This window comes from Calidris pugnax, unplaced genomic scaffold (genome assembly GCF_001431845.1).
Source record: "Calidris pugnax isolate Ruff unplaced genomic scaffold, ASM143184v1 scaffold18, whole genome shotgun sequence".
Taxonomy (NCBI): domain Eukaryota; kingdom Metazoa; phylum Chordata; class Aves; order Charadriiformes; family Scolopacidae; genus Calidris; species Calidris pugnax.
In genome coordinates, this window is record NW_015090812.1 from 14576267 (window position 1) to 14603706 (window position 27440).

General features: G+C 41.4%; 2 protein-coding genes across 2 annotated transcripts in view; one reads left to right on the plus strand and one right to left on the minus strand.

The window, feature by feature from the left end:
* The window catches only part of CYR61 (cysteine-rich, angiogenic inducer, 61), a 3284-nt gene extending 917 nt beyond the window's left edge, over positions 1-2367 (plus strand). The window contains exons 2-5 of the mRNA XM_014938954.1: positions 11-292; positions 634-981; positions 1118-1320; positions 1430-2367. Coding sequence (XP_014794440.1) covers positions 11-292; positions 634-981; positions 1118-1320; positions 1430-1729 — 1133 coding nt within the window. The 3' untranslated portion in view covers positions 1730-2367. The remainder of the gene's footprint in view (positions 1-10; positions 293-633; positions 982-1117; positions 1321-1429) is intronic.
* Positions 2368-12021: 9654 nt separating this feature from the next.
* ZNHIT6 (zinc finger, HIT-type containing 6) overlaps positions 12022-27440 on the minus strand; it is a 33483-nt gene continuing 18064 nt past the window's right edge. Inside the window, exons 9-10 of the mRNA XM_014939512.1 lie at positions 14968-15092; positions 12022-12180 (exon numbers count right to left, since the gene is read on the minus strand). Of these exons, the coding sequence (XP_014794998.1) occupies positions 12095-12180; positions 14968-15092 (211 nt within the window). The 3' untranslated portion in view covers positions 12022-12094. The remainder of the gene's footprint in view (positions 12181-14967; positions 15093-27440) is intronic.

Consider the following 27440-nt stretch of genomic DNA (forward strand, 5'->3'; position numbering starts at 1 on the left):
GGACGGGGAGGCGGCGGGGGGTGTCTCCGCTCCGTTGCCGGCGCTCATCGGCCGCCGCTCTGCTCCGCTCCGCAGGCTCTGGGCTCGCCGTGCCCCGCCGTCTGCCAGTGCCCGGCGGCCGTGCCGCAGTGCGCCCCGGGCGTGGGGCTGGTGCCGGACGGCTGCGGCTGCTGCAAGGTCTGCGCCAAGCAGCTGAACGAGGACTGCAGCCGGGTGCACCCCTGCGACCACACCAAGGGGCTGGAGTGCAACTTCGGCGCCAGCCCCGCCGCCCTGAAGGGCATCTGCAGAGGTAAGCGCCCCCCCCCCCTCCCCCGGGAGTAAAACCCCGCTCCCCGTAGTGCCGGAGTTTAGTAATTTCGAGTCCATGTATGGTTATGCTTTGTTGTTGGTAGCTTGGCAGAAAGGCACATGACTTCAGCAGTCTGGAATGCGATTCAGTATGTCTGGGCTGCGCTAAACGCACATAAGGAAAAGTGATTCCTGACTAACTTATTGTTCTGGCCCCGCGTCTCCGGGGGATTGTAGGGAGCTCCGCCGTAAATTGAATTTAACAGACCAGCAAATACCTGCGCTCAGGCGAGCCATTCCCACCGCTGACTCCCTCTTTCCCTTCTCTGTTGATCTCTGCAGCACAGTCCGAGGGGAGACCGTGCGAATACAACTCCAAAATCTACCAGAACGGCGAAAGCTTCCAGCCGAACTGTAAACACCAGTGTACGTGCATAGATGGAGCTGTGGGCTGCATCCCGCTCTGCCCGCAAGAGCTCTCTCTCCCTAACCTGGGCTGCCCCAGCCCCAGGCTGGTCAAAGTCCCCGGGCAGTGCTGTGAAGAGTGGGTCTGCGATGAAAGCAAGGATGCGCTGGATGAGCTGGAGGGCTTCTTCAGCAAAGAGTTTGGTCTGGATGATGCTGAAGGCGAGCTAACCCGGAACAACGAGCTAATTGCCATTGTGAAAGGAGGCCTGAAAATGCTACCTGGTGAGTATGGGCTAATCTGTGTGACAGTTAAGGGGAGGAGGCGGGAGGATGGCCATATGACTCCTTAGACCCCAATGGAAAGAAAGAAACCCTGTGAGAGGATGTATTTAGGCTAAGCCCTCCTTTTCTTTTCCAGTTTTTGGATCTGAGCCACAAAGCCGAGCTTTTGAGAATCCCAAATGCATTGTGCAAACAACCTCCTGGTCCCAGTGCTCAAAAACGTGTGGAACTGGCATCTCCACCAGGGTTACCAACGACAATCCTGACTGCAAGCTCATCAAAGAGACCAGGATATGTGAAGTGAGGCCATGTGGCCAGCCTAGCTATGCCTCCCTAAAGGTAAATACAGACTCTTCTGCTGTTCCTCCTCTTTCCAAACTGCTTCGGGTAGAGGGTAAAGCCTGGAGAAGAATCTCCTGCTAATGATACTGTTGTCTCTTCTTTGCAGAAGGGAAAAAAATGTACGAAGACTAAGAAGTCCCCATCCCCAGTAAAATTTACTTACGCCGGATGTTCCAGCGTGAAGAAGTACCGCCCCAAGTACTGTGGCTCCTGCGTGGACGGCAGATGCTGTACACCTCAGCAGACCAGGACTGTCAAGATCAGGTTCCGTTGCGATGATGGGGAAACCTTCACCAAGAGCGTCATGATGATCCAGTCCTGCCGATGCAACTACAACTGTCCGCACGCGAATGAGGCTTATCCCTACTACAGACTGGTCAATGACATCCACAAATTTAGGGACTAAGTTGTGTTGGGGGTGGGATGCTGAACAGAATTTTGAAGTAACCAGCGACGGAGAAAGGACCTTTGATGGAAATGGTGCCTTGCCCATTTGCGGGCAACTTTGAGATGAGTGCACTGTGCAACTGGACACTAATGCAACAGAGATTTAAGCATACTTAAAGCTTCATAGTACTGGAGCAATGTTACTGCTTCTTTTTGGAGCACCTTACCTAATTATATACTGTTTTCTGTTTGTAAGTGATCAGATAAATGTTTTGTTCCGGTTATGAAAACTGTTTTTTCTATCCTGTTCAATTTAACACTATGCTTCTCCCCCTCCCTCCATCTTCTCCCACCTTTTCCCAACCATGTTGGAAGTTACATTCCTTCCTGAGGTGGGCACTTGTGGGGTGTTCACAGTGGCAGCTATTATGTACCAACTGTAGTTTAATGGCAAACAGAAATCAGTTGTTTTAAAGCTGAGTATTTTATTTATCAAACTGTAGCTTTTTTGGTTTTCTTTGTGTTTTGTTTTGTTTTTTTTTTTTTTTTACCCCTTCCAGCCCCTGTAATACTGGAATAAGTTGTAAATGATTTTAATTTTATATTCAATGAATTAAAAGAATTTATTTATGGAATTAATCATTTAATAAAGAAATATTTACCTAACTATTCTTAGCAGAGCAGTCTGATAAGCGACAGACTCAAATACAGCAAATGCAAGAGCTTTCTGTGAAAACCTTGAATTCTGAAAATGAAAACAAGCTCTCCCCAGATGCAGCAATGAGCTAGAAAGCTGGGTGAAATTCTTGGGGTAAATGACATTTCTGAAGTGGTGTATGCAGTCTGCTCTACAAACTACAGACAGAGAAAGCTTCTTGGCATCGAAAGCAAAATGTTTGATAGGGACACTGAAATGTTAATTAGACTGTCAGATTATTCAAACCATCCTGGAATTTGCCACATAAGGTACTTCATTAGAATGCAGCGCATGCAGGGCGATGTTGAACATCGGGGTGGAAGTGGTTGTCAGGTCTCACATTTTTTGGTGGCTGCTTTTTGCAAATTAATACATTTCTGTGGAAGAAGAATGTTTCCTACAGTCTGCAGGAGGTAGTTTGCTTTCACTAAATTCAAATTAAATGAGCTTGAAGCAATGACTTCTGTTAATCCTAATAACCCAGTGATGAAAAGTAAACACACTGTTAACGGGAGAAGAATGTGAGGAATTTCAAGTACTTCTCCAATAGAGTAAAAGCCAAAGCAGCCGCTCTTTTCTCTTCCTCACCTCCCATTCCCACTTTTTAAATATGTAATTGCACTTTATGCTGTGGCCCAGCTGACGTTTGGCTAACTGAGGGAGCTGTAAGCTGGCACACAGTAAGAAAACAACATTTAAAAAATGGAGCTAAAGGAGGATCTGAGAAAGCAGCTTCAAACATTTGTGCTGTGCGGGTTAGCGTAAAGCTGTGCTACAGATAAGACTGAAAGGAAACCTGCAATGGGGCTTTTTTTCCTCCTCAGTCCTTAGTTTTCTGGCAAAACACTCTCCCATAGCCCCGTAAGAAAGCTACTTTTCATAAAAACCAGAGACTGGGTCCTGAGGTTTTAGAAATGCGAAGGGGTATCACCCAGCCATGTAGTTAGATGCCGAAGTTGTTAAGAGTCAACTTTTTATTAGATTAGACATAAATATTTCAATGAAATAAATGGCCAAATATCTCAGCAGCTCATCTCTGGCAGTTAATGCTTCGCCTGAGAAATTACAGCCGTCTCTCCTCTGCTCAGTCAAGTTCTCTCCCCGCAGGCGTTCAAAGCTTGAGCTGTTTTGGAATTCACCACCTGGCCACCAGTCTCAGCTGTACCTAAACTTGTCCGTGCAATACTTGTTGACAGTGAAAGCGTAAAACCCAACCAAGTGCTTTTGTTTGGCTTCTGCTTGCACCTAGCAGTGAGCACGTCACTACCTCAGCCGCTCACTGAGAAACCCCCAGGTTTCCAGGCTGGGTCGCTGCGTGGAGAGAGGCAGGGGAACACGCTGCTCACAGACACACAGCGGCTGCAGGAGCATTCCTCACCATCCCCACTGCCCTTAGACTTGATTAACAACCATCTTCAAACCCACGTAAGTAACAGTTCCCTGAAAAATTACGTATACGTGTGACTGTACTATACACACAGACTACATGTCTGTAACACGCACACCCTATAGAAACAACAGTGGCCCTTCCAGCTCCTGCCTCAGGTGTGGATCCAACCAGACCCCCGGATTTTACAACCCGCACTTTGGGCTTTCCATGTTTCATCAGGTGGAGGGGGGGTGTAGTTCTGTAACCTGTAAATGTACTGTTGGGAGAATAAGGGCTGCAGGAGCCCATCATGCTCAGGAGCGAAATGCACTAAATGAAATCATCCTGCTGTAAAGAGAGGGAATGAACCCCACTGAAATGAACCGCAACTCTCCCAGAGCTGGGATCTCACACCAACTAATCATCATCCACAAAGTCCTCTCTTTGCTTTTTGCATTTCACAATTGCATGGGACAAATACTAAACTCCACAATTCCCCATGCTGCAAAAGGAATCACTGTCATTTTTTTGTGCATCATCTTTGTACTTGCTTTGAAATCTTTACACCCTCTGTTGTTCCAGCAGAAAACCCTCTAAACACTAAACATGAAAATACAAATGACAAAAGCATTCCTTTAAGTGCAATCAGCAGGGATAACAGGTAAGGTTAATGAGCACAATTATAATTGTATTTCTTGGACAAAACCTAAAATATCACTATCTTTCTTCCAGATGAATACTGACAGATGAGGATTTAGGAACATAATAAATGCTGTACCTGACAAGAAGCAGTCAGGTTTCACACACTTCAATGCCAGGCCACCAGGCAGATGAAACCCTGAAAATAAAGCCACCTGCGGGGTGTGGGGCTCCCCTAAGCCGGGCAGGCACCCGGGGACCCCCGCGCTCCTCTGGGGAGCCCTGGCACACCTGACGGGCCAGCAGCACGGACAGACCCTGCGACCACTGTCCTGCCTGCAGCCCCAGCCACCCCAGCTCTCCCCTCTCACGGCTACCCCTGCCCCCTTGGCTGTATTTTGAGGGTGCTGGGGTTTGTCACGCAGCCCCCCAGGCAGCGCTGCTGGCGTGTGCTGGGGTCACCCGGGGATGGAGCGTGGTGGCACAGGGCAGTTTGCTGAGGCCGGTGCTGCCGCCAAAAGGAGCATCTGTCAAACTACAGTTTTAGCACTGAAGGAATGTGCAGTCTTGAGTTCAAGGCACTGATCTGCAGGGGTTTGGTGGTGGTATTAACCCACGATAATACCTGGGTTACGTATAACATCTTTCCTCCACACCACAGTGAAGACAAAGCTTCTGCCTCCTTAAGTGCTGCATCACAGGAAACAAAGCAGAAGCAGGAGTATGCAGAAAACAGACTTCCATGATTACAGTAAGCCCTCTCCTGTGGGACGCTGTAGCTCGCTCTCCTGAGTGAGCAGGGGATGGAGGAAACACCAGCATCTTACTGACAGCGGGACAGCCACGCTATTAACTAAACCTCACCAGGCTGAGCCAGGAGAACCTCTATTCTCCATATATCAATCACTGCAGAGCCCACAGCAAAGTGGTCCCCGCTGAGCTGCCTGACCCTCCGGCGGATGCCTCCTGGGAATCGGGACCATCTCCCTGCTGCTGGTGGGCAGCCAAAGCGACACGTGGGCTGCCCGGGAACAGGCAGAGACACTGTGGACTGGTGGGATTGCCATGGGAGGACTTCCTGTGCCCACAGTCCATTGAAGCTGCAGGAATCTCCCCACGCTCCAGACAGGGAGCTCTGCTCTCCCACAGACTCGGGTAGGCAGGAGAACTTCTGGCCTAGAGCTGCACAGGTCTTGAAGACCGAAACAAGAAAGTTTGTATTGGGCAGTCATTCAGAGCTGGAAGTCAAGCCCACCTACCTACACAGCAGCAGCTACATGTGTCACACCAGTGGCTCGCTTTTTGCCAGATGCTGGCCCTTCTGAGCAGATCCTGCAGAAAAGCACTTTGATGCATGTGCAGATATTAGTTTATTCCTGTGTAATCAGTGGAACCACCTCCACGCAGTGCCCAGAGCGCTCAGCACACAGCAAGGGAAGGCTGTGTGGTTGTACGGGTGGCTCTGCCTACAGCCTGTTTTTTTCACATAGACATGTCCTTGTTTTGATCCTCACCATTTCTTCCTTCACGTTACATAGCCACGTATAGAATCGCACATTGAAACGTGGAGGTGCCATGGTGAAAGCAGTAACATACAACTAGCTTTAGAGATAGCTATAAATGCATTTCAACTCATGAACAACCAAACTGCATTGAACTCCAGTGAGACTTGGTGTCTAGAAGACATAAATCCTGTAAAACGCGACTTCAACCAACAAAATGGTTGGTGTGTGTCTTTTACTCCGTAAAGACCAAACACCAAGAAACTGAACCGATTGTACCCAGTATACTGTGATTATTTCCCCAGAAAAACTACAGAACTATGATTTCTACATACACAATTTATATTGGAGAATATCCTGAAAGACCCCAAGGCACCATTCACATAAACAACTTCATCTGTCTTGAAGTACACTTAAGGGATGGAATGTAGCAACCGTCCAGGAGGAAAAGATTTCGCAAGATTTTATAAAGTTCTTGCTTATTAGACAGAAGAAATTGAAAGGTAAGGTGCGTAGATTTGCTCAGATGGGAATCTAGCTAGGACACATACTTGAACAACCTCATGATGAATGCAGTTTCAATAAGAATCAAGGGGCTCTGTTACAGATCTCAGTTGAGCGGTCAGCACTGTAGTCCAGTAGTATTTTGAGACCCCTGCTTGAACATCAGATCAAAAGGAGCCCAGCAGATCATACGAGTTGAAGACACTGGTTTCTCAGAAGCTGCTTTTGAGCATCTCAGAAGCTGCTTTTGAGCATCTCAAACCAACCAGGTTAGATCCTAATTAGCTCATGAATTTGACAAAATCAGACATCAAGATGTCACAGCTGTAAAGCAAGTCTATTAATAAGAACTTAAACCAGGAAAATATATTTTACTCCACAGAAACAGACATTCACACTGTAGTGGAACAATCCCATTAAAACCAGTACGGATGCTCAAGGACAGCTGAAAGCACAGATTGGGAAAAAAGGCCAACCAAGTGATGCCACTGAGAGTTTAGGTGTGAAAGTGATGGGGACTTCTCAGTGAAGCTTTTAACGCCACCCCTGTCCGCTCTTTTTCCCAAATGCTTATACCTCATCCACCAACTTGATTTTCACCTCAGACATACCTCTCTACTGCCTGTTGGCACTCTTGGGAAAATGGGCAAGTTCTGGGGCTACAACATGATTCAGGAGAAAACTTGGAAACAAGGAGCATAAAGGCAACAGTCACTTCTTCCTCCTTCTTGAGGCAGAACTCGGATAATAGGAAGAAAGTAGCAATGTGATTTTAAAAACACTTTTGCTTTCTCCACTAGCTGGGATCGTGCAGGAACCAGCCAGCTCCCATTGTGGCAATTTATTCTCTAAATCAAGGCTCCCTCTCATTTCTATCCCTGCTTCTTTGGCAGATTATTTTTAACCCACTCTAGATTTGTCACACAACTCCACAAAGAGCTGTACTGATGCAAATGATGCAAAAAGAAGCCTAATGCAAAAGGATTAGATAAATATGAGGACTACTGTCCCAGCTAAAAAAGTGTTTCTATCACTAGTTGGAGCTAGGAAGTCCACAAAGACTTCCCCTTGCCCCAAAGGCAGGCAAGGCTCTAGTGGCTTTTCATATTTTATCACTCTATTGACTTTTCCTGCCAAAAAAACCTTCTGCAATAAGATAGCCTGGAAATGCTTTTCGGCAGGAAAAGTGAGCAGTGGTGAAATCAGGCCAAGCCAGTGGAACTTTGCTTCCAAAACAAAAATATGTTATGATGCACAGAGCTGAGGAGGGACAGAAGCTCTCACAATAAAAGCATCAGTAGAGCTAAGTCACCGTCCGATGGGTCACCGAGACCCAGCAGGACACAGTGGGAACACATTTCTGTTATCACCTCGCAGACAGACAGGCAGCAAAACAACTATCCCTGCTTTTTCCTGGTCATCTGCAACTTCCCTTTCAGTTTCAGTATTTATTTGGAGTTGTTTTTGCTGCCGTTTCTTGTTTGTCTTGCATACATGTGACTTCCTTCCACTTCACCACAAATTTCCACCAAATAAAACCATATGCACTGCCATAGCAACATTTTAACACAAACACAGGGTAATCTTTGTTCACTGAAGTACACAGTTCATTTTTTTTTTCTCTTATTAACAGAACGTGCATCTGCATACAGTTTAACCCAATGTCATAGCAACAACATAAACACAAATTCAAGATATTTTTTCCTTTGGAGGGAGGAAGAATAAATGTTTTCAGGAAAGGAGCGTGGGACTTAGGAAAGCAGAACGAAATGTTTGTGACCAAATATGGCCTGGTGTTACATCATCACAGCTGTATATTTACTCTTTGAAAGCCTGCTCTTGCAAGGTGTTATACATTCTCAGTTCCTACAGATGTCAATAGAGAACAGCCGTATCTCGCAGGGCAAGGTCTGAATCCCAGCTACGTTTATACACAAAACAAAGGTCACACTTCCTACCAGCACTACAGCGAATTTAGGAATCCTACTTTTTTAGACTAGAGCGCATGGCAAACAGTTTTACTCCTAATGCAAAGTAAAACTGCACTGTTTGACTGGAGTAACAAAAACGGGTCCGGCTTTGCCTCTGAGACCCAGCGCCAACCACACATTTTGTGGCATGACCCTCTTTTCATCTGCTGATCAACAATTCCTAACCCAGAAATAAACACAGTAAAACCCAGAATTCTGATGTGTTCATTCAAAACTTAGCTGTTACACTGACGGGGGTGTAGCATTGTTTACCCATGACAAGTCAATAACTTATGCCTCATACCCCCAGAAAATTATACAAAAAAGGAAAAGGACCAAGTTTTCTCATAGGGCTGACTCAATCCTACCTCTCAGCTATTGCTATGCGCTTAGCTATGCTCTATTTTTGTCTTCTATGGCTTGTGAAAGGGATGACTTCATTAAGCTTTTAATTTTTTTTTAAGTAGCGTGTTCATTCAGGACAAGAGCCTTTACTCTTTGCTTTGTAAGCTGATGGCCCTTCAGCTCAAGCACACTGTGAGGGTTCAGGGTTTGAAACCTGAAAAGTTTAAACATTACAAGAAATGCCATAACAACACTACACAAAACCAACTTGTTCCTTCTGTGACAAGTAGTTTATAGAGAGAAAAAATAATGAGTAAGCGTAGTAGGCGTAAAATCAAGCACTCAACACAAGCTGGTGTTGGACGATGAAGATTAAAACAGCATCACACAGTTTTCATTCAAAGACATCATCTGCGCTGAATCAAGGCAGAGTCCTGCTGGGATCGTTGTAGAGTATGACTGCAATAGGATGTTTTCAAAATGGACAGAACTGAAGCTCTCCAGGCAGCCTCAGCTCCATGTCTTAAGTTTCAAGTGCCTGACCAGCAATTTTAAAATATAGCTTTGAAAGATGCATTTAATCCTTCAGTTTATTACAAGATGCTCGTTCTAGGTAAAGTCAACTCAGGAAGGAATTAAAAACTTCCCCTAAACGCCTATGAATGTGTTGAAAACCATCTGCCTAGCCAAAGAGTACATACACTTTTGATTAAATCAGTAACCTTATTATGAAGAATTTGCAGGATCTATACTGGTCACCAGTACGGATGTGCTTCTAGCCAGAGACCATATTTTTGATTAATTTTTATAAACAAATATTGAAAAAGTTTAGCAAAACTGAATAAAAATATTTTCATCTTGTCTTGCATTTGATGAATCACCACTGTTCAGATTAGTGCAACTGCTATTGAAACCAAATAAAAACAGGTAAATAGTAACTTGGGAATGAATGGCAAATGCTACCAAGGCCTTTTACTCTCAATTTGATTGAACTCTGGAAGATGATTTCCATCTTTCTTTGGAAAATTTCAAGTTCCAGTAACCACCAAAAGAATGCTCCTTAATAACTTTTTAAAACCTTCTTTAAGGTAGGAAAAGATTTAAATCTGCAGGATAGATTGAACAGCATCTTCATTTAAAAACAAATTATGGTTGTGTTTCACTCACAAGGAAGCTTAAACTAGATTTATGTAAGAAAAAAAACCTCAGGCAAACCCTTTCATACAATTAATGAAATCCTCCGAGAATGTAGGAAAGTAATGCAAATTACAAGTCTGCATTCCTCAGCCAAAGACTAATCACACGCACAGGCAAATCAACATTAATATTTGCAGAACTCTAATTTCCACTGCGTGCTATGAATCTTAAAAGAAATGCCACGCTTTTACTCCAGATGAAACATATTCTGGCAAATGAACTGTGGCAGTTCTGCTGTTCTGCTCTTTTATCGGTGTTATTATGAATGGGTTCAAGACTGGTTTAAAGTAAGCTGTGACTACCAAGTGAGCGTGCAGTAATCACTGATTAGGAAAAGCTTATTCACTTTCACTGAACTGAAAAAATATGAAAGCAGCACCTATAGCTAGGAATCCTGGTCCTTTAAAAAGGGTTAAAAAAACAAACATTGAAACAAGAGGTGGGCAGACGACCAACAATGACTAAAAAAGAAAATAGAGCACAGGAGGCTACTGCCAGGCCAGAAGAAAAACTTCCCTGTTTTACCCAGGGTTGCAAAACACACAAGGGAAAGGACATGTGATATTGCTGTGAAAAAAAGTAATATGTGACTACAAAGGTCTGACGCTCCTTGCAAACTTCAGTAGCTGCATGTCGCACTGAACAACACTTTTTAGTAATAATGTATTTGCAAAGGTGTGAGAAAAAAAAGACTTCTAAACCTTTGAATGTCTCAAAAACCCTCTCCACGCAGTACGACTGGTAAGGAACCGACAGCCTGGTGCCCTGAAGCCTAGACTGGGAGTCTGGAAGCCCGAGCCCTCTCCCATCCCGCTGTCAAAGCCTCCCATCACCTCAACAAGCTCCTTCCCTGCTTTCTGTTGTCTTCCTACCCACAACATCAGCACTGGCAGGCAGAACACTTAGGATTGAAAAACCACCTTCACGGGGGTTTCTCAGCATGCACCCCCTGCCACCAACTTTTTTCACAGAGGTGCTGGTCTCAAGCAGCAGACAGACAGGCTGGGGTAACATCGATGGCAGCATCACCCTCACACAGCTGTTCAGGCAGTGATCACGTCCTTAAGAATTTACAAATACTGACCCTTGCAAACTAACCCCACAGACCTACGCTGATTCCTGAGAGCTCCCCGTGCAAACAGGCAGAGGGGCCCACCCGTGTCACACCACTCACATGCAGGACATGCTGCTCTCATCCCCCAACAGACCCCACAGGCATGGGGGAACTTGGGTACAGGGATAAGTGGTCTGGGATCTTGAAATCTTCTTAGAAGGCAACAACAGATTTCTATTGTCAGCAGATTATACAGTGCAGGACTTTTTTTTTTAAGGTTTATTTGGCTTTTAAGTACATAAATTCAGTTGATATTCCAGTAAATATTTGCAATTCCTGGCCTCAGTAGGTAAACTAGTAATATGAGATGTGTAACACAAGCATTGTTTAGAATTCCAATATATTAGCAATAATGACACTACGTATCCATTTCTATTGATTTTAAAACTCATGCTGATTTAGATCAGGGTAGAAGATTAAACAGACAGCAAAATGCCACCTTGAAAACATGGTTTGACCTGTCCTTAACACATTAAACAAGATGCAACCAAGTAAGAAAAAACCCCAAACGTATTGCACCGGGCACCCAAAATGTCACCACAAAAGATGTAAAAAATAAACTAAGATCATCTGCAGCAGATGACAATGAAATACCCTAAAAGAAAATTAATCTAATGAAACACCTGTGGGTTTTTTTTTTTCCCAGTAAAGATGAGCATTAAGGCCCAAATCCACGTATAAATACAAATATGTGATTAGATATTTAAACTCAAAAATCAGACATTGAGCTGTTAGGATAAAAGGAAAAAATATATTGTTGAAACTAACTTGGAAACTTTAAATTAGGGTTACTCTGATTTACTAAAGATACTTGGATAAAAGGCTGCAATTAAATAAGAATGTATTTTTTTCTGGAACCAATAATTCCCCATCTCTTTACTTACATGCCTAAATATGCATTCCTAAATCCAAAAATAGGCAGGCAGTTTGGAAGTGCTGCCTTTAGTGAAGGACACCAAACCAAACCTGAGTTGTATAAAAAAAGGTTTAATGAACTTAAAAAAAAAAAAAAAAAGTCTAATTCCGCCCTCTTCTCTCAAAGAACCATCATGAACTGTCCCGAATTTCCCCTTCTTCCATAGATGAAAGGGAGGAACTTTCACCGTCCGAACTCTCTGCAGATTCACTGGCATCTGAGGGTGCAGGACACAAAAAACAAACAAACAAGCGATTAGTTTCAGCAATACTGTTTGCTCACCAAACAGAGGCAGTTTCGTATCTTCTTGTCCTTTCAATCATGCTTTCCCAGAGGATGGCTATTGCCTAAGACATAACCAGTCTCGTAACATGGGATCAATCCCTGGGTAGGACCTTGTTGTTGAAGCAGAAAGCAAGACAATGTTGAGAATTACTTTTAGTTTTTAAATCTTGGTCTTCCAGACAAGTAGGTAAGCAGAGTATTTATTCCACACAAAACTATTCCTCTTCATCCACGGAGAATTTCAAACCGTTCTCTTGGCTTATTTGTTTTAAGTGTTGTTTTCTGAGCTGCTACATATATCTCACAACTGTAATGAATTATAAATCACCTACACTTTTATTAGCATTTCACGTAAGATGGGGAACTATTGAGAAATTCTAAATGGAAATGGAAAATTAAGATGATGCATCTATGTGTTCCTTCCACATGCTCCAGCATGCCAAAGATGGTGTTAAGTTGAGTGAATCCATGAGCTAAGGCTGATGAAGTTAAAGGTGCACAATAACTTGTGCTTTAGGACACGGCTGCTGTGGTCTGCTGAAATTATGAAGCAGTCATTTCCCAAACTGGCCTTCAGCCTCACACCCTGAGACTCCTTCCTTAACGAGCCCTGAACTCTGTCACCTTGTGGTGAGGTCACCAAATGCCACTGGTTGGTGGTACTCAAGCAGCACAAAAATAAACTACAGCAAAGCAGGACCGTGATTCACACTCTACTCTCATTGTTATTTTCAGTATTTGATCTGACTATGAATTTAAAGAATGTTTTGAGCATTTAGTGTCAGATGCTTCATTAAGGAGATGATACCAAAAGGGAGCTGATGCAGTGCAGTTACTGTCTTGTCCAGATAAGTTCTACAGCTGGCAAAGACTGGATCATATACAGGACACAGTGTGCACCTGTACACTTCCAATGGAATTTGTTCAAGAAAATAGAAGCATTTCACCCAGAAACATCGGAGGTCACATTTTGTCTACATTAAATCCAGTGTATAATCAATTAACATTTATATGCCAGATATGTACTGAGTAATGCACAAAGTAAGGATTGTTTTTGCCCCTAAGTCCTGTGAAAGCTTCCATAATCCCCTACTATCTTCAGCCATGACTGACCTTGTATGCTGAAATCAGAGCACCTGTAGTTTTTGCTATAAGCAAGTCAAGCATCAAAACATCACATAAAAGAATGTGGCAGTCTTCTGACTCACACTGAAGTTCAACAGACAATACCAACTTCATTGATTGAATGATCCCGGCAGCAAAGGAAGGTCACTGTCTTGCACTGCCCTGTGACAGAGCTATTGGCACATCCCCAGCTCTTACCGTCTCTCTCTTCCCTTTGCCCTTCTACTCTGCCTTTTACAGAATCATATAGTTGCTGCAGTAGCATGACCTCAAAATAATACCCGTTCAATCAACACTTACTTGAATCTATACCCTCAAAAGGACAACCTCCCTACTAGCTCAGGAGACATGACAACCACCCTATTCAGATTAAGTTTATAAGTCACTCAGTTGTAATTCCCTCCTGACATCTAAATCATTGGGATAGGGCTCACTGCTGAAAAACAAAGGACCAAGATCAAGAAATAATGGACAAACTGAAAATACCTAGTTTTTTTGTGCTGTGGTTTATGTATGTGCACTCCTAGGGCTGCTCAGACAAGACCCCTACCTTATCCCCTGGCACAGCATCTCGCACTCGGCAGCGCTGTCAGCACGTACCGCAGGAAATGTTTGCACGCTGTTTCCTTGAGAGCAGATTGCTCCCATGGATCACTCACTGTCATCGAGCCAGAACAGGCAAGATTCACCAAAGCCGGCTATCACTGGCAGTCTCAGTCTTGTATTTATTCAGTCAAATTATATAGAGATCCATGATTAAACTGCCACAGTGAAATCGCCACTGCAAAAATATTTCAAAGCTCTTCCTCAGAGATCTGTAAAAATTAGAGTGGCTCATCACTGAGAAGTATGGAGTTTGATAACTAAGGTGATTAGCTGGGGCACTAGGAGACAAGGTAACTGATTCTCTGTATCAGCAGCTGCAGAAAGCGAAGCTGGGACACGAGGCCTTCATACTGGGGAGGAAGATGGCAATTAACTTCAAAACTAAAATACAAATTCCTGCTAGATCTGGACTCTCTAAATTATCTCCAAGATTAAAGTTCTCCCTCAGCTTAGTACTTTTTGAAACATAACATTGTGCTTTTAACTCGCCCCAAAAGCTACCTTGCCATTACGATATCTAATAACTACCCTCTAATTCAGAATTACTTGTCCAATGTTAGGAGTTATGCTACGAAATAATGTAGAATGATTCCTCTGTATGATTAGCAGGCTTACTTAAAACTCATCTCCAGACAGCTTGACTTTTAGAAATAACCAACTCTGCCAAACTTTGCTAAATACAAAATTTAGCTTGAGTCTGAAGAGCTGTTTTACCTTAGTGGCTAAAAACATACGAAAAAGAAGAAGAAAGCACCAGTAAACAAAATTAGGAAAAACACATACAATACAGCTTATGAATGTGAGCCATCAGCCAGCAGTTTTAAGACAGAGCATTCATAACAGCTTTTTTATAGCAATCTTCCAGATTCAGAGGGAAATACAAGACATACTGCACATTCCTGTAATTATTAATAGATGTATCCTTAATTATTGTTTATTTAACTAAAATATCTAACTATAGCTTAACAGGAAATAAATATACACTTACCTTGGCCAAGAACCATCATGTCATTCTTCAATGTTTTCAAGACCACAAATAACGTTGGATACTCAATTATTACTTTGCCTTTCAAATTGTCTAGGAGGCTTCTACTGGCATCCAGTTCATTGTACCTTAAAAATAACAGGGAAGTTTATTTTGGATTTTAACAGTACCAAGGACATAACGTACACTTTCTGGGAAAAAACCACAAGCTTTCTGGCAATTCACAGAATTTTCAGATGATATCATGTTCAGAAGAACTGTCTTATGATTCAAATTACGTACCCAGTCCTATTATCCAACTACCTTCTTTTTTTTTAAAACCCTCCTAACATCTAAACATAGGAACAGGAGGAGAATCAAAGTCAAATTTCTCTAAGGGCCAAAATGTTCTTAATTAATATTTATATAATATATATTTATATAATATTTCCTAATTAATCTTTACCAAAATTGGATATGGGCATAGAATTATCAAAATGGATACATTTACCAAAACCAGATTCTAAATTAAAAATAACAATGTTCTACTTATAGGCTTTAACATTAAAAGTTTAATTTACACGGTTAGTAGTGTAGATTATTTATCACGTTTGCTTATGAATTATCAGTGAAGTCCTGGGAAGATGAAATAAAAAACCTATCTGAAAAACTACTGAAGGAAAGTATATTGGAAGCACTTCGAGCTCTGGTTTTGCAGAAGTAAAGGCTCTGGTACCCAGGACATTGGAGCACTAATTTCTAAAAGATGGTACAATGTCCTCATCTATGCCTAAACAAATCTCTGCTTACAGCACTGTCTGCAAAAACGCTCCCTGTAGAAATCCCCACATGGCTCAGATGCACAGTCCTTTCCCAGAAAAGGGCTCCTCTTCACCCTGGAGGGTGAAGCCAGGTACGTAACAGATGATGCCACAGTAATAAAGAACAAATTGAGCATCTTCTCCACGATTATTTTCTAGAACTGTAATATTTTCTCCCAACTCCCTAACTGGAAACCTGGACGTGGGATTTGGGGGAAAGAAGAGGATATTTCAAAGCTCTGTTGAAAGAGAAACCCTGTTGCTTTCACTTGCTGTAACTGTGGCATCCAACAGACGCTCTGATATTATTACACTGCAATCTGAGTTACGCAATTCCTTCTGTAATCAGCATTATTAAATTACTACTAAACTATTGTATCAGTTAAAGGCAAATGAAGTTCAAAACCAAAATACACTGTGGGCAATAAGTGGAGTACTTAGCTGCTCTACTTTCTCTCATCATTAACATATTATGCAGTTGGGTCGTCTTTTGCCAAAGACAACACTGGATGGTTAAAGAAAATGATATACTTTATGATTTACAGCAATGTGTGATTAAAAACAGTGTATCAGAGGAGTCAGCAGACAAGAAGAATATTGAAGATAAAACAGAATTTGAGTTCTTGGGATTTAAGGTTAACTTAGTTTGAGCAAAAACTATTTCTCCCTCTCATATTCAACTTCAATCATCATGAAAATATTTGGTTTCATATTTCTCTCAACCCAAAGTAATTATGACCTCTTCTTACTGAAACCCTTTAAAAGGGATAACAGTATATTACATTTCTACTGAACGAATGCATTCGTAACTTGTGGATTAACACACATGAGCAGAAACATATTTACTGCTTTATTTACAGTACTCCAAATGCAAAGTACAACAATACCTTTCCTTTGGCAAGGGCCTCAATACATTCTTTTCTGCTTAAGCAAACATTTACCACCAAGAGGCTAAAGTAATTCACATGCCACAATACACTTTCCATTATCTCATGTTTTAGACAAAACATCTTTAGCGTCCAGCTTGGCATAAGATAAAACATTTGTACTTAAAACTATTTTATGATAGTAAATTACTGAAGTGTTAGATCACTGAGTCGGAGCTTTATCTTTTTTGTTTTTAAAGTAAATTTTATTGGTTGAGAGTGATAGAGAAAACATCCAAATTTTAGTGCATAATGTGGGCTGTAAACTTCAGGAAGAATATAACAAAGGAGGTCAATGCTTCTCTTTTTTAAGCTTTGCTGTTATTGCCTATGCTATCCAAAAGACCTCATTCCACCCCATTCCCTACTTTATACACAAGTGCAAGTTTACGTTTTCTGCTAATCCACCTGCCAACCCCTTCCTTGGCTGTGCATGCTTAAGAGACCTCAAAAGAAAACTAATACTTGTCACTCAATTCCAAAATCTAATACAGGATGGCTCTTGAGCAAGATTGATTTTTCAGGTTCTCTCCAAATGACTTTGTCACCATAAGAACCTTCCCAATTTTATCCCAGAAGCGGAATAAAAGCCATACACCAGAAGATGAACCTTCGGGAAAAAGATGACTGCCCTGTAAGGTTTTTCCAAAAACCTAAATACACACTCAATTTCAATTTTTACTTATAAAAAGGCTAGACCTGTTTGGAGAAAAACTAAAAATGAAACGAAATGGCATTTTTATAAGTCTTATAATTTACTGTACTGATTATTCACCAAGATAAGCTGAGGATGTAGGGCAACACTGGAACGCAGGTCCTGCTGTGAATTTGCAGGGAAGTTGTCTCACCACAGGTAGGGGATGGAGCAGGGAGAACCAGATAACCAGACATTACCAGATATTCTTTCATCACCATTTTTACCTACTTGTTCTGTATCACTGGGACTGCATAACCTGCTCGGTAAGAACCCATAACAGCCTGAAACCTTCTTCATTTCAAGATACAAGAAACCTATGCATTTCAAGATACAGCCCAGTAAAATAACTGACAACCAATGTTAAGTCTGCCCTTTCACTCGGACTCTTCCACACTCCACGGCTAGCCACAGGAACCAACTTAACTGAGGCTGTCATCATAAATGAGCTCCTTCAGCCCTTCGTGACAGGATGGATTTGAAGATAAGCCTGGCTCTGAATGAACTGACCACCCTGACAGAACCAACCCCTTAATGCCACATCTTCACGTCTTCTTAAACCTCCTCCTGCTTTCTCCTTCCTCCCACTGCCCAGTTCATACAAATGGTCTGCACTACGTCTTCCCCATCCCTATGTTCAGCAGGACTTCTCTTTGCACCCTTCTCCCTGAACCTTCTTTCCTCCCTGATATTTACTTCCCACATATTTCCTCTCTTCCTTCCATACATTCCCTCAGCCTCCTTGTCCGACTCCCACCATCCAATAATGTACTTTCCTGACTCTTTTCTTGCCCCAAGCAAGGCTTTATGCTCATGTCGTGAAGCAAGAAATAAGCCTGGATTTCTTCTTAATAAGACGACTCCATTTGTAAGGACCACAAAGAGACAATCTTGGCAGAAAACAGCTTTTGATTTTAGCTGGAACGGAATAACAATAACTGCTTTTTAAAGGACAAAAATTAAATAGAAGTTGCCTGCCAGCAGGCAGTTTAAAAGCCTACAAAAATTGTGGCAATTTAGAAAATTTAACAGGATTCAGCAATCCCACATCAGTTCCAATATAATCTATTACATTCGTTCCACAAATGGCTTCGCTACCTTTCGCCAAATGCTGAAATTCTTGTGGTTCTACATTTCTGATAGGATCTATGAGCGTCTGCAAAGGACAGTTTCACTATCTATAGTTATTCCACCACCTTCCAGGAATTCAACAATTCAGTGGCCTAATCTGTCTCCCACAGGCAGGAATGCCGCATGAGGTCACCGCATGACAACAAGCTCCCCTCAAATGGAGCCCGTGGCTATCATCGCAGTGGCGTAACTTGTCTCCACGAATTCAGACAGCAGGAAATTCCCTGCTGATCAGGTTTTCCTGAATGTCATCTGCAGGAACTTTGATTTTAATACTAATAAAGAAAAATCTGCAATCTGGAATTAAAGATAAACTGTAACCATGTTATTTCTTCAGTTTAGTCTGCCAGACACCGAAAAGAAAGCAAACAAGTTTTAACCATCTAAATCACTACAAGTATCACTAAAATACATATTTGTAAAACGATGTTCATAATTTTCCCATGAAAGGCATCAACTAAAACCCTTGCGTTTATTTTAAATAAAGATGACTTTTCTTCCTAGAACTGAGTGGAAACCTTGAGGTATTTACTTAGCATAATTCAGATACAATAAATAATGCTATCTATTTTGGGCTTAGACGAAAAATCCACAATCCAACTTCTTCTAACTTATGGGATGAATGAGGATTCTCACCCCCCCACCCCAAACAAAAGTGAGTAGCATTAGCATTTCCTGGGTATCTGCATTTGCCTAGAAGAGAGCAGAGACTGGGCACAGTATTTAAAGTCTCTCCCAAGCACTCATTCTGCAGTGCTGCAACACTGCAAAGATAATAACTAACAGATGCGACTTTCATTCCTAAGTGGTGAATAACCTCTTTGTGTGGTTATGATTTGGTGAACATGGAAGTAGTGACATGCACTCTTGAATTAGGCATTAAAGTTATATGGCAGAAAGTAAACACAATGTATTAAACCAATACGGAGTTTTTGTATTTAACTTTGTCACTAGAATGTTGACATTCTAGAAATCTGGAACACAGTGAATTTTGTTAGTCCGTATGTGTAAAAAAGAAATAGAAAATTCTACAAGCGAAAAAGCAGAGACCTTAGAAACAAAAAAAGGAAATGACTTGCCGTAACACTTCCCTTGTAACTAATTCTTATCAACAGCTGAACAACATGGAAGACTGCTCTGCTTGAACACTTTTTTAAAGAAGAGGGACGGGAACCAAGTTCAGTACTTTATAAATATGAAAAAAAGTGACAGTACTGTTCACTTAAAACCTGCTAGATCCTCCTTCCACTCTTGGTCTATGGTTTTTCTCCTGGTCTAGGACCTCCATATTTTGCCTCAACAAATGTTCACTAACCTCTCCTCCACACTGTTGACACCCACATAGCTCAACCTATAGCAACACATACCAGATGCCTGGCCAAGCCCTTTTCAAGTCAGCTCCCCATCTTCAGGAACACTTTTCCTTGCCATATTTCTGCCATAGATCATTCTCAAATAAGGACTACATTAAGACAAGCTGTATCAAGCTGTGGTCTCCTCTCTTCTATGGGCCGTAAGAGGCCCTTCCCACTAGGGAAATCTAAGATCTACTGAAAACTAAAGTGTAAAATGGAAAAAATCTGCAAAACCCCCCTTCTTACAAGCGTATTTCAGGGAGTTGAACCATCCTAGAAGAAAAAAAAAAAAAGTAATACCCAGGTGAAGACAGCAGGAATACAAACTGTCACCCAAATTATTTGGCACAGCAGTAGATGTCCAGAAAGATTTAATGGTTTATTCACTTTTACCCTAGAAAATATACAAAACAGTTAATGGAAAGAAGAGATAAGCATAATAAGACTACAAGTATGTCACTGTAGAAGCCCAAAGACTGTCCTTGTTCAAACCTCTTGAGAATGAGGCAATTGCACAAAGAGAATAACACAGTAAAAGTTGTTTAATCATGGAAAAAGATATTAATTGATGGCAAAACCCATAAAGCAGATAAGGCATCTGCTGCAACTATTTAGTGGACTGAGCACTAAGAGTGATGTGGTAAAAGGATTCAGGATGCACAATGATCTTAAGATTAATGGAAGTACAAACCATTCTGCATCTTTTAGTTATAGGAGAAAGTACAACAAAACAGATGGAAAATATGAAACTAACGAATGTCAGTTTCTTGGATTTGGTACAGTTTGGTTCAAAGAATACAGAAGTAAAGTGATACTGAGTTTCAAGAAAGCAAATACTTTCCCCATCTCATAAGACATAAGGAAAAGAGGTAACAAAATCCAGCGGCAAGTAAAGATGCTATAATTCAAGCGCATCATAGCAATAGTCCTTTACACATACAGGAATCATAGAATCATTTAGGTTGGAAAAGACCTTTGGGATCATCGAGTCCAACCATCTACCCTACTCTACAAAGTTCTCCCCTACACCATATCCCCAAACACCACATCTAAACGACTCTTAAACACAGCCAGGGACAGTGACTCAACCACCTCCCTGGGCAGCCTATTTCAATGCCCGACCACTCTTTCTGTGAAAAATTCTTTCCTAATGTTCAGTCTAAACCTACCCTGTTGGAGCTTGAAGCCATTCCCTCTCGTTCTGTCACTAATTACCTGCGAGAAGAGACCAGCACCAACCTCTCTACAGTGTCCTTTCAAGTAGTTGTAGAGAGTGATGAGGTCTCCCCTCAGCCTCCTCTTCCTCAAACTAAACAGTCCCAGCTCCTTCAACCGCTCTTCATAAGATTGATGCTCCAGGCCTTTCACCAGCTTCGTTGCCCTCCTCTGCACTCACTCCAGCACCTCGATATCTCTCTTGTATTGAGGTGCCCAGAACTGGACACAATACTCCAGGTGTGGCCTCACCAGCGCTGAGTACAGGGGGACAATCACCTCCCTACTTCTGGTGGCCACACTATTTCTAATACAAGCCAGGATGCCATTGGCTTTCTTGGCCACCTGGGCACACTGCTGGCTCACATTCAGCCGCTTGTCAATTAGAACCCCCAGGTCTTTTTCCGCCAGGCAGCTCCAGCCACACTTCCCCGAGCCTGTAGCGCTGCATGGGGTTATTGTGGCCCAAGTGCAGGACCTGGCACTTGGCCTTGTTGAAGCTCATACCATTAATGTTGGCCCAATGATCCAATCTATCTAAGTCTCTCAAGCAGCTTTACAAACTGCTCAAAAGCTCAGGGTTTATAATCTTTAAGTGGTATAGAGCAGACATACTGAAAAAGGGTATACCACAGCTATGTAAGGCTACCATATGACTGAGATAAAGAAAGAAAAACAGTCTAATGAGTTAATGATAGCCAAGAAAGCTTAAAGGGAATACAAAGTTTCACAAGGAAAAAGTTATTAAAAAGAGAGTGGGTGCCCTACTGAAGATGAATGTCTGAAGTTTCAAAAACTGAAGAGATATTCTGGCACCTTTAGTAAAAGTGAAAGCTGTGGGTAGCTCCCCAAAAACGCAGGGAAGTCAAAATATGTAACTTAACACCATCAATAGAATAGTGGAGTGATCGAGGAGAAAAATCGTCTGTTGTAAGTCTACTTTAATTACAGTACTTCTGTTACACAGACTCATGAAACATTACTGTAAATCATTTCAGAGGTGGGGGGTGTACCAAGGAATATCGAGGGATGCAAAGAAATACTCTTAATACATCAAATTCAGAACACTAATAGGTCAAATCTCATTTGACAACTTAAAATAACATAAGTAGTGCACTGATAAAATAAGCAGAAATATAAAACTGATGAGCAATCATCCTTGTAAATTGGCAATATTTTCATTATTACATTCGGGTTAATCTAAAGAACTTCCACTTCAGTAACAGGAAGAATTGACACTTCTGTAATTGTGGATCCCTAGATGGCAAATTCTAACCTCCAAATTTAGCTCATATAGAGATAGCCTGAATACCTCTAACACTCTGTACTAAAGGATGGAAACATACCCAGAAATTCATACAGCAGAATCACAGTGCTATAAACCTTCCATGAAGGGGTTACTAATGCTTTACAATGAACCGGAAAAACTATGAAATAAACAAATTATTTTCTTGGCAAAGAAGCAGGAAGGTCAATTGCCTCCTTGGCGAGATTGAAACAATCAGCCCTACATCATTTCCGCCAAGAAAGAGAAAAAAACAGAGGGATTCCCCTTTGGCAGCATCAGGAGGAAACAACAGGTTTTCTCCTTCCTGACTGGAACACGGAGAGGTTCTCTTCTCCCCCGCCTTTGGGAAAACGCTGATGGCCACGCTGCCATGGTTCACAGCGCCGCAGCCTCCAAGTTCCACCCATCACTGCAACTGCCCTTTAATGTGAAAGAGTTTTTATCTTTGCTCCTAGAAACCTCTTACTCCAGCCTCTCCATGGTGCCTGGTCCCCAAAACCGAGAAACTTGGCTAACTTTAAGTCAGCATCTCACTGTCTTTTTCTTCCAAGTAACTAGCACCTCTTTTTCCTTCAGAAAAATATTTTAACAGCAGCCCTACAGTCGAATTAAACCCCTCGATACATCTCACAGCACTTACACTAGACTGGAATAGGACAAATAGTTTGAACATTATTTCTGCTCTACAGCCCATTTTTACCAGCTCCTTCCCTGCAGCCGAGGGGAAACAGATTATTCAACAGGGTTTTTCCAACTACATGGCCTGTCTTTTGCCTTCAAGTCTGCCTTACATGTGCATGCTACACAGCCATTTCCATTTCCAAATCCATGATGGCATTTTCCATACTACACATATATTACATACCTACAGGCAAGTTCCTCTCTCCTCCATAGGAGACATGTCAGGCTGGAGCAAACTGCAAGATTTGTTCTTGAAACAGCCTTTCTTAGGTGCACACTTCCTCAGGGAGAGAAGATCTGCTTTTGCATCTGCTGGGTTTGCTGCTCCCATGCTTCCAGCCCAGTTATCATAGAGACAAGAGGCTACTGTGTACAGTTTTATTGATGTTTTAGAACCTGGAGTCTGCCTACCTGCTTTGCAAGCATGAAGGGTCTTCATATCTGCCTGTGGTGCTTACAGAACACCACTAGGTGACTAAACAGGACAAACCACTGGCTGAAGCCAATACTAACAGTTCTATTGTTATCTCATCCTCCACCTCTTTATTTACTCACATATTCTTCATTGTAAGTGTTCTGGATCTAACTTGCTGCAACATGGACTTCAGAATTCTGGAGTGGAGGCTACAACTTCAAATAAATCTTTGTGCAATAGATATCTCAGTCAGTGACTCTCTAGCTGGGACACTCCAGAAATCCTAATGCAATACCATTAATTATAAAACAGTTTATCCAAAAGAATTCAGCATGGGTTACAAAACGCTGGATTGTTACTTTAAAAAACAGGCGCCTACTGGTTCATAAAGGAATCCCTTTCAAGAAAAAAAATGAATGATTGCTCAAGATAGTAAGATGGACAAATTCTGTTTCCTTTGGAATCATCCCAAAAATCTTCTCAAAGGTCAAGTAATTGTAGTCAGACACCATAAACATTTAGCTATGCATGCTACAGATTCAGATCATACATACTTCTTATACTCAGCAATGACTAGTTTTCTGCTTTTCATCTATGTTGTGTAATACAGGATTTTAATAAAAAACGCAAGTAGATACAGAAGGAAAAGTGACTGTTTTTTACAGTAAAAGCTGCATATCCTGGCATCTGTTGCTCTGCATCACTTTTGTCAGCAGCGAGACCCATGTTCAGATAAAGAAGGAGCAAGTGAAAAATGACACTGAAATGGCTGCAGTAACAAAACTAGAAAGGCTGAAATGATCTACAAGAAAACGTAGCAAAGCATTTGGTAAAAAAAGCTTAAGTTTTAAATCAAAAAACCCACGAAACAAAACCCAACACTCTGGGAAAAAAACAGCAGCAAGCATACACAGGAGCGCAGTGTTTAAGAAACAGACTGCAGCCCAAATTCTGTTTCCCCTTGAACAGTACAAAGTCGCCAGAGCCTGACTAGAGTTGTGCAGTGAAGAATGAGCATTGTAAGCTTGCTCCCTGCTTTTTGTAAAGCTGGCAGAGCTGCTTTTGTGCCAGCTGCTGCGAGCTAGAGAGGAGTAATGAATTCTGCTGTCAATCTTCTGCTGGCATAGGCTAAAGCCAGCTTGGGGTCTGTTCCAACTCATGCCAAGGCCAGCAGTTCAGCCAGGGATTTGTATCCTTAATTCCTGTCTCATGTATACCACGTACTACACAAATGTGAAGAGAAATTGCTTCCTAAGTAAGGCCACAGAATCTTAAATAAACCACCCCACACTTTTCAACACTGGCAGAAAATGCAGAGGAGGAAATAATGCTTGAAACGTGCCAATTCCAGCATATTTGTTTTGCTAGATGAAGTAGTATTTTTGAAATGAGTTTGTAATATGATGGTAAAAAGAACTGATCCATGCACCAGACTAATAGCAGTGATTTTTTTTTAATGCAACTGAATCATGTTTGAAAAGCAGAAAGCAAAGGCTATAAGCTCTGCTGGTTTTACATGAAGTTATTGACAAACTGTAATGCAGAAGGAAGTGCCCTAGGAAGAAGGTATGAAAAATGTAAGAAAAACACTAACACATATTTGAGGCTATCTGCAATGTACTTCAATATAGCAGGTTTTGATAATCTTAAAATCTCTGACAAAGCAGATATATAATAGACATTTTTAACAACAGAAAAATAATCCAATATAAATACTAAATTTAAAAAGACTTAGTTCCATTTTATTTGTATTACTCTTTGAATTCCAAGACAATTTTCTAAAAGTCTGTGGCATCTTTGCACACACTAATACGAAAAACTTATTTCATCTTTCTAAATCCATCACTGTGACTACTGCGACCTACTAGTGTGATCTAACCCTTAGTTATTTAAAAACAATAGACTACAAAAGAAAATTCTCTTTGAGCACAGAACTCAGTCATCCAAGGAAATAACTCTCATTTCTGCCAGCTGATCTTGAGACAGGGAAGCGCTCCAAAAGTACTAACATCATCCAGCCTTCTGGGAAGCAACTGCATTGGATCAGTTAAAGCAAAATAAGTGTTCACCACCATAAAGCAATAGCATTTAGTAAAAAAGAACCTCTGATACTTGTTTAGCAGATTTTCTTTCCTGTGGTCCACAAGAATTAAGTGGCAAACATGCCAGTATTCTCATGTGCACCAGCCAATGTCACCACAGAGAGCAAGACGCCCCTTAATATTGGAACTGGTACAGAAATGCTTTTGATATTTTGGCTGAGTAACTGAAGCATGAGCTGCACCAGTACTACCAACATAAAAACCAACTCTACAACTGATTCTATACACAACTCTGTATGGTCTGGTAGTTTTACAACAGGAAAGCTACAGGATGCAATCTGGTATTGTCCTTGAAGGACATGGTTCACCGAAAGCAGTGGGCTTTTCAAAGCTTTTAAGGCCAACCAAACTAAATTTTGCATGCACCTAAATATTATGTCAGTGCCTACGGTATCTTCAAATCCCAAAAATCTTCTACAACAACTTATCCTGAAACAATGTTCACATGCCATTCTGAATATACTAACAGGCAAAAAAGAAAATTACTATATAAAAGACCTAACACTGATGTTTAAGAAAGCATTATTTTTTAATTCTATTAAACTAAATGCATGTCATTGAAGACAGCCAACTATCTAAACCAGATTCATGGAAGATGTTACTGAAGAAAGTAAAAGAGATTTTCCATTTGTGTGGTTTAACCTCATTAAGATTTATTAAATTAATTGCCTCTTAGATTAAAATATATACTGTGAATCAAGTCTGTTGCAGTTATTTCTCTTCCAGAAATAAGACCATCTTATATGATGAGGATGAGTAAGTAACTTTTTCATTAAATATCTGTAGTTAAGAAAAAACCAACTCTGACCATTAACTTAAAGTAACAGATATCAAGGGTCTGCTAGATTTAGGAACTCTTTTTCTGGGGGGTTGGTTTGTTTGTTGGCTATGGTTTTTTGTTAAACAAAGCCTAATAAGGCAATTTTCAGGAAAATAAGAAGGTGCATTTCCCAAACTAGATTGTATAATTTGGCAGTTGCATCTTTCCTTTGCTTAGTGGAAAAAGCAATACTCTTACCATATGAAGTCACTTTGAAGGCATCCCAAATAAAGGACTGAAGACAGTCAGGGCACTAATTTATCCTGAAGAAAGAAAAGACTACTTTATAAAAGAATGTAGACTGTAAAAATCATCCAAGAGGCAGCAGTTAAACCTTTCTTGGAAAAGTTACAGCCGAGGAGAGAATGGACACCAACCACCAACTAAATATTGCATAACAGGTGATAGAGGCAAGCACCACAAAACGGAAAACTATTATAACCCATTGAAACACAGATTTTTTCCAAACCAAGGTTTTAAAGGAAGAAGCGAGTTGCGTAACACTTGTTTTTTCAAACCCTCCTTCATAAGATTCCTTATAAAGTGCAGTTAATGAGAAGACTATCAACTGGTGTAACAGTTACTGCATTACAGATTATGCTTTAGGATACTTCCAAGTAATTGGGGAGTGCTACCGATTCATACTGAACACAATTCTTACAGGCTGGTTTTAGAGAAGACAGAAATAAGAGCTTATCACAAAGTTCCCTAAGAACTGTCACCACTGATGCTAAAAGGCACCTAGGAGGAAGAAAGCAAGCACCATGTTGTTTGGCAGCTATCCATGATATCTGCACACCAGTGGATTTATCCAGTTGCTTTCTGAAGTTCTGCAGAACTCCTGTGAGGAAGCAGAAATCTGTACTACATGGCTAATTTATATTTCTGGAGGAAGAAAAAAAGAAAACCAAAAAATTTGAAGCATTCTGCAAAGGATCTTCAAACGAAAAGGGCCATTTGCTGTGAAACACAGAAAACAGCCAAAACTAAACCACAAACTCCTGTTTCATAAACAATTGCAGGAAATACTAAAATCCTTCTGTAACATA